This window comes from Theobroma cacao, chromosome 1, assembly GCF_000208745.1.
Source record: "Theobroma cacao cultivar B97-61/B2 chromosome 1, Criollo_cocoa_genome_V2, whole genome shotgun sequence".
In the NCBI taxonomy this organism is placed as follows: Eukaryota; Viridiplantae; Streptophyta; class Magnoliopsida; order Malvales; family Malvaceae; genus Theobroma; species Theobroma cacao.
In genome coordinates, this window is record NC_030850.1 from 28,276,706 (window position 1) to 28,284,578 (window position 7,873).

Sequence of the window (7,873 nt, forward strand, 5' to 3'; positions counted from 1 at the left end):
GCCTTGCGGGGTTTCGGTTGGCATTCCGGATAATGAGTGTCAATCGGGACGTCGCGACGATTATCATGGGCTTGAGGGAGGTTCCGGGTCGTGACAAGTATTGAGAAATAGAACCAACTTAGTCGACCAAGAAATAAGTTAGTCGACTAAGTGCACACTGCCAAAAACTAAGATTAGAAGACAAAGACAACTTAGTCGAGTAAGATATCAGTTAATCGACTAAGAGCATTCTACTAGAAAATTTGAATTATGCACTAGAAGATAGATTAACGGCCAGAACTACAACAAAACTGTTTTTAACGGTCAAAAACTGTTTAATACACTTCAAAGATGATTTTTCAAGTATAAAAGAGGGTTCCAATGGCTAAAAATGCATTGAAGGCTTCCAAGAACACAAAAAAAAGCTGAAAAACTAGAAAACAGTTACTGCTCATTTACTACACTCAACTCCCATCTTTGTAATTATGATATGCACTTCACTTGTACCACTTAGATCAACCGTGTGATCATAGGTACACTCTCATTACTTCTCTTTTTGTATTCTTAGAGTGAGTGAGTCACTCTAAGGGATTGATTCAAGCTAGAATTGCTTGATTGGGTATAGGTTCTAACTTAGCCTTGAAGAGTTAGGTGTTGAGTTTTAGTTAATCACAGTAAAAACTATTATGAAAGGTTTTGGCTGAGCTTGGTAAAAGCCATTGTAAAGCTTGGTGAAAGCTTGTGAATTTCACCTTTTATAGTGGATTGATTTGAAAAATCCTTTGTTGAATAATCAAGGTAGTGGATGTAGGTCTTGGACCGAATCACTCTAAATTCCTATGCATTATCTACTCTATTTTTATTTTCATTGCTATTCAAAGTAGTTCCTCATCTTGCCAAGAGTCAAAAAGTGCTATTCACCCCCCTCTAGCACATTTATTTAGGACCAACACATAACAATTGATATCACTCATGAATCATGAATTATTGAGGAATAACATGTACTTTGAACTTAAACAGTTGCATACCTTTGAATAGGTATATGTCTACATATTATTGTGAAATTGAAATCATGCTTGCATTTCATGAAATAAATTGGAATCATGATTAATGAAGGAAAAGTTTTTTTTTTTAATCATGCCTATGCTTACTTGATCATAATATTCTCTCACATGATTACAACAAGTGCAAAATGGTGTGGTAATGCTTCATTAATAATGATATCTTCTTTATTTGAAAATTCTCCTTAAAATTGATGGTTTCATATATAATTTGGAGAATATTTCTTAAAATGCTTGCTTAACAATGAATTGGTAAAATGCTTGCTAAATGAAAAATTAATGATAACTAATAATGCTTAATGATACCTTGGACATGTATTGGAACTAATTTGCATATATTTCTTGAAAATATGAGTATTTGATGCATATATTNATGTCTCGTATTAGAATACAGAAGCTGACATCTAAACAAGCACCTTATTATGTGGTAAAAATCACAACCGAAAAAGAAAAGAATAATTGGAAACACACTGGAGAATCGAAACATGATGCATTGATATTTATGGTGTCTACTCTAGGTATCTGTATCCATCAACAACCACATGCCAAACTCCATAGTGCACTATATTAGAAGGAACATCAGTCTCCGCCTAGGTATGGCTGAAAAAACGAAGGTGGATTCTGGTAAGTGGTCAATGATGATACATATAAAGCTTATGATAAAAATAACACTCAAGCAATGAAACACATAGAATAAGAAAGAATAGGAAGGAGAAAATGCATCTACGGCAGTGATGCACATTATAATCCAGCCAACTACAGCTAGTCATTATTTCTGCAAAGGATTTTAATGAGATCCAGCCACAATGGCCAATTGGGGCAAGTCAGCAACAATGTTCTTAGACCACCAGAAGTCTACATACTTCTATGTTATATGTATTTCCTAAATGAAACCAAAATTGTCACATCATCCTAACTTCAGACACTAGGACTTACCAAAACCATGTCTTTTGTTATGTGTCGCTATGCAAAATATGAGACAACATGGTTAAGGCAGTCTGTGACATTCAATTAAGAAAGGCAGAGATAGTCCATCCATCTGTTTCAGCTTAACAGAAAGTTTACCTTTTAAATATTGCATCCACCTTCTCCACATAATGATCTGATTTGAGAAAACCAAGAATTTCTACTGTGGAACTGTATCTGAACCTGACTAACTGTTTTATACGTACTCATCATCACTATCCTCATACTCAGAATCAGACTCATCGCTTCTTGGTTCCATCAGTGAATTCATGTCAAAAGAAGGCATCATTTCCATCTCCTCCATCTCAATGGTGTCATAGTTCATCCGTTCCTTAAATTTCTCATCAGAGCAGTTAAGAAGCCACGAAAGAGAACATTTAAAACCCCTCTTTGCAATAATCTTGTGTCTAGGCTTTATAGTAGACTCAAGACTATAAGTAAATAATGCGGGGAAAGCAACCAAATCATCAATTGGCCTCTGCATTTCCATTTGAAAGTAATCAAAGCTAAGTTTCATGATGTCAAGATTCAAAGCAAGCACTTGGGGACATCCCACAACCATGTCCCTCACTTGTTGCAAGGAAATACCACAATCCTTTAGGAAATCCACATGCTTCACCATAGAAGTATTACTGAGGCTCACAACCTGAGGCATTTTCTCCACAACGGTCCCAAAATCCTCAGGACCCAAATCAGTAATTGATTGAAGCAAACTCCTTTGACCAAGAAGCTTTGGTATAAGATCAATTCCTAGAATTTCAGGATACTGTGCTATTATAGATGGAAGTGATGCTTTTCTAACATTGAACTCAAGAAGGGATTCAACATTTGGTTTGACCCTCTCCTCCAATCCAAACCCAAGGATGTGAGGCCTCTTCTCTATCAATCTAGCTACAGCTAACCTTGGAATACCCAAGCCTTGAAGATACTCCACAAATGGCTTGATCACACGGCCTACTCGCATCCCCAGAATTTCAGGGTATCTAGTTAAGACCCCTCCAACTTCCCTTCTTGACACCCCAATGCCAACTAAATAAGCCACCGATGTGCTCATGGTTCCCTCGAGCTTGAATCCCAGGACTTCTGGATATCTCTCAAGGACCCGAGGAATATCATTAGGCTTGATATCCAACCCTTGAAGATACTTTACTACTGGGGCAAGGTCAACAACAACACTTGCATGGAGAACTTGTGGATATCTTCTCAAAAACTCTGTGAAGGTGGATTTTCTAACACCCAATTTCCCCAAATAGTCAAGCACAGGAATCATGTTCTTTTTCACGCTACAACCAAGAACAAGTGGATAATTGTTGATGTCTTCAATAGTAAGCCCCAGTTTATGAAGAAAATCTATACGTTCCTGCATAACCTCAACTGTGACAGGAAGTTCTAGCCCATCTAGCTCATCAGGAATTATACCAAGTCCCCTCAGAAACTCATAAACCTTGGCACGATTTGCTATCCTCTCTTTCTTCATCTCCAACAAACTAGGGCGACTATACAAGGACGAGGAATCGCCTTGTTTCCGACCCAAACGAACACTTTTTGGCTTTGATGCAGATGAACTCACAGATGTAGACGCAAAGGTTCTATCAGCAACGGAGCACTGAACCCTTGTAATCAATCCAAAATTCCTCTCATAGTTTCTTGGGATTCTAAGAGTTGATGTCCAAGTTAATTTGGGTTTATGGAAGGTAAGAGCAGGTAATTCTGAATGTACGAGCAAAAAACTAGGTTTTGTAATGCCAGCATAGCTTCTGATCTTCATAATTTCACAGTTCACACTGGTAGGAAAGATACAACACAGAACAGCAGACCAAATAAATTACAATTTCCAAGAAGCAAGGAAAATCAACTCTAAAAAATTTCTAAAAAATGGGTATTTTAGATGTTAAGAAGAAAATGAATTTATACAATGAGACCTCAGAAAAGGTTATATAGTTACAAGCAAAATTAAGAAATTTCTACTTTTAAGCGCTTGGGCGGAAACCCAAGACGCTAAAATGGCAATTAGGCGTCATTTCAGTAAAAAAATACCATCATTTTTATCCAGACTCCTACACCAAAGAAAAAGACAAAGCAGACCAAGAAGAAGAAATAGAAGCTAAAGCATCTACCTTTCTCGAATTAAAGACACTAAATTAGCTAATACTCCAAATTTCACAGCTCCTAAATCTTGTTTTTGACTAGTCTATTATTTTTTCAGCAGCTAGCTTATCACTTTCAGTAAGAACGTACTCCAATATCAAAAGAAACAGTAAAGGAAAAAATCAATATGAAGAATAACCTGCTCAGAATATTAGCCGTAGACAACCGTTGCCGCCTTGCCGGTGGCCGGAGAAGGGTGGAACAGTGTGGGTGAAGCCTAGAAGTGAAGCCTCGTGTTTCGAAGTGCGGCAAGGGGTGACTGGTAAGGACGTGGGGGTATATCAAATTTAGAACTGGTAGATTTTTTTCCCCCTCAGTTGCACTAGTTTTGTTTCTTTTCTGTTGCTTTTCCTACGTGGCGCACTCCGATGACATGGCAGAACAGATATACTGTAGCTCTAGCCCATTTAAAGGTAAACTCTTACCTCTTTTTTATTTTTCGAACATGCCTGAATAGGCTTTTTCATCTGCATTTTCACCATTTCATTTCTACTTAAAATATTTACTTTGAATTTTAAATTTAACCAAGGATTAGGAATTTTTGAGGGAGGGAAGTAATCCAATTTGTGTGGCCCAATATTATGCACAACAATTTATTTCTATTTTCTACATTTATAGATTTTTTTAAAAAATTTATATTTGATATATTGTTAGTATATAAATTTTGAATTTATATTTAATACATAGTCAGTGTATAGCTTCTATCTCATCAAAATATGTCACCTCGTTAATAAAGTATAATAAAAAACTTTAAGAACTTAAAATTAAATATTAAAAAGTTTATAATAACTAATTAAACAAAAAATAAAATATTTTCACTTTTCTATCTCTCAACCCTTCTTTTTCTTTGCTTTCCTTTTCCCTTTAACTCCACCATTTTCTTCTTCCGTTAAAATTAAATTTTGTAAAATTATGCAACTTCAAGAGTAATTTTAAATTATTTTATTATTTTTTTAAAACTCTAAAAAAGATTGAGGAAACATACTTTTCAAAAAAGAAGATTGAGAAAACAAGATTTAAATTAATAAATCTTATTAATAGAATTTTATTAAGTCAATAATTTTGCTTCTAAGTAGCGTGATTAAGTCAAAATTTTTTCTTTTCCTATAAGCTATATCTCACCCCACTTTGTTGTCGTGTTGCAAACGGAAATTCACTTTCACTAAAATACGTTGATTTTGAAACCTTTTCTAAAAAGGTTGGTAACACCTCATCTAAAAATGGACTGATTTTCATTTAAAATCTTGAAAATGTGAAATTTAGTTAAAAATTAAAATGATTATGTAATATATACTGAATAATGATTTTGGTTCAAATACCAAAAAAGATGTAATTTGATTTAACATCTCAAATTTAAACTTATTAGCATTTTAGATTTTAATAAAATGATTAAATAACACTTCAAAAGAATTTTGATTTTGATAGAAATTTAAAGTTTTATGATTGTATTCAATGAAAAGAAACCCTAATGCCTGTGAAAAAAAAAATAATTTTTGACTTAATCTTGTTATTTAGAAGTAAAATTGTTAACTTATAAGGTTATGCTAATAGCATTTATTTATTTGAATTTTGTTTCCTCCATCTCTCTTTTTGAGGTTGCAAAAGAATAATAAAAGAATATAAAAATTACTTTTAAAATTATAAAATTTTGTAAAATCTAATTTTAATGAAAAAAATGATACAGTTGGAGAGAGATGAAAAACAAGAAAAAGAAGGATGAAGAGATAGAAAAGAGAAAATATTTTATTTATTATTTAGTTAATCATTAAAAATTTTTTAATATTTAATTTTAAGTTTCTGAAGTTTTTGAGCTGCCCCTGCATGAAAGGGAGCATTCTTTCAAAATGAAAAACTGATTTTTAATTGACACAAATCAGACGGGTCTATATTGCCATGGAGGGAGGAAAGGAACTATGTTTGGCCAACTTTGTTCTTATTGTCCAAAATAAAACGTCTAAGTACGCTTCGTTTCAAAATTCAAACCCTGAGAACAATTAAAAGTTCTCTGTCGAAGTATAGATGTTTAAATTAATTCCATCCCAAAGATAGAATTAATTAATTAAAAGAGTTAATTAGGTCAAATTATCCTTTATTTGACAACAGAACTTATATACATATATATATATATATATATATTATATATATATATATATATTGTAATTAACCTGATAATCTGTAAAAGAACTAACTATTGATTCTATATATATATCCTCCCTCTCTGAATTAAAGGTGGTGTTGGCATACAGTTCAGCTAATTTTGATGAAATCACTTGGAATTAGAAGATGTTCTTCCTTAATTTGTATGATTCCTCTAGATGGCTTATTAAGGGTGCTCCTAAATTGACCGTAATGAAATCATTACTTTTAAAAGTATTTGTTATGAAATAAATTTATTTTGGTCCACATTTAATTTATATATACACACGATTTTGTAACAACCAAATTGATGGTGAAAGAGAAAAAAATAAGTGAGGAAAATTTGGTGAAATAAAAAATAAGTTACTTAACAATAAGATTGGATAGGTTTTTTCAATTGCAATAATAATAATAATAATAATAATAAGTAGTAGTAATAAATTATCCAAAACTTGATTTAAATAGAAAGATAAAAGGACATTTACGCTCTTCCTTTTATATACTTACTTGCTATAATTTGGTAATTTCATCATTTAAGTTGGAATGAAACGATTTTAGACACCCACATTATGTATTAGATTATTATTTTATATATCAATAGTGGAGTTTTTACACTTCACAAGCGAAATGAGAATGTTGTCACATATACTTTTTTTTCTTTGGAGAGCTAAAGTAAAAATTTCATTGCTAATCAAGAATGTTACCAATAGTGTCTTGCTGCCATCTTTTAATGGATTGTTTGCCTACTACTTAAATTTTCAGTGTTCCTCCAAGCCTTTGCAAACATATCCTTGAAACTAGCTTCCTCAAGTCAAAAATTAAAAAACCTAAATGGCTTGGGATCCCAATTGCATTCATTCGAGCAAAGCATTACAGGTTTGTGGTCAAATAAAGAGCATGGAAGGGAAATCTGATTCAAGCCTAGAAAGTTCTCCACAATTTCCATTACTACCAAAACTTGGTCAAGCTTGTTGAATGTGACATTTTCTCAAAAACTGTACCGAGTATATCTTCCTCCAGCTAATGGCAGATTAATCAAAACGAATTCCTTAATAAAATGACTAAAATGAGACATAGATTTGTTGTTGTCAGTCCATTCATCCACTCATTTGATGACATTAAAGTCCCCACCCACACACCAAATAATATTCCAAGATTTAAGAAGGTCCAAAAGCTTAGCCCAAAAAGCTTGACGCTCACCCTCAACATTTGGTGCATTGACGTTGGCGAAGCCACGTTCAACGCTCAATTCTTTAAGCCTCCCAAATATAATGATGTACCTTCTACTACTTATTTTCCTGTCATTCTACAAAAAGTCGACACTCTAATATGTTATGATTCCACCAGAGGCTCTATTAGAGTCAACACATTCCCAAATGCAACTGCCTTTATCCCATAATTTCTCAACCAATCTATTACTTAGATTTCGAAGCTTTGTTTCTTGCAAAAATAGAAGTTGTGGCCTATGTTTTATCGATAATTGCCTAATTGCTTGAACCTTTTCTAGTTGACCCAATCCTCTAACGTTCTAAGAAATAGTAGTCATAGATAATAGATCTCATAACACAATCACACAAAGAAAT

General features: G+C 33.3%; 1 protein-coding gene across 1 annotated transcript; it reads right to left on the reverse strand.

Moving 5' to 3' along the window:
- LOC108660473 (transcription termination factor MTERF4, chloroplastic-like) lies at window positions 1,512-4,426 on the reverse strand. The gene is made up of 3 exons (XM_018126842.1): window positions 4,294-4,426; window positions 2,106-3,790; window positions 1,512-1,640 (listed from the first exon to the last, which is right to left on the reverse strand). Exon 2 carries the CDS (start codon window positions 3,772-3,774, stop codon window positions 2,203-2,205), a length of 1,572 nt encoding a protein of 523 aa, XP_017982331.1. The 5' UTR covers window positions 3,775-3,790; window positions 4,294-4,426; the 3' UTR covers window positions 1,512-1,640; window positions 2,106-2,202.

Bases quoted from the DNA above. Each gene is read 5' to 3' on its own strand.
- LOC108660473 (XM_018126842.1), bottom strand. From the start codon at position 3,774: ATGAAGATCAGAAGCTATGCTGGCATTACAAAACCTAGTTTTTTGCTC.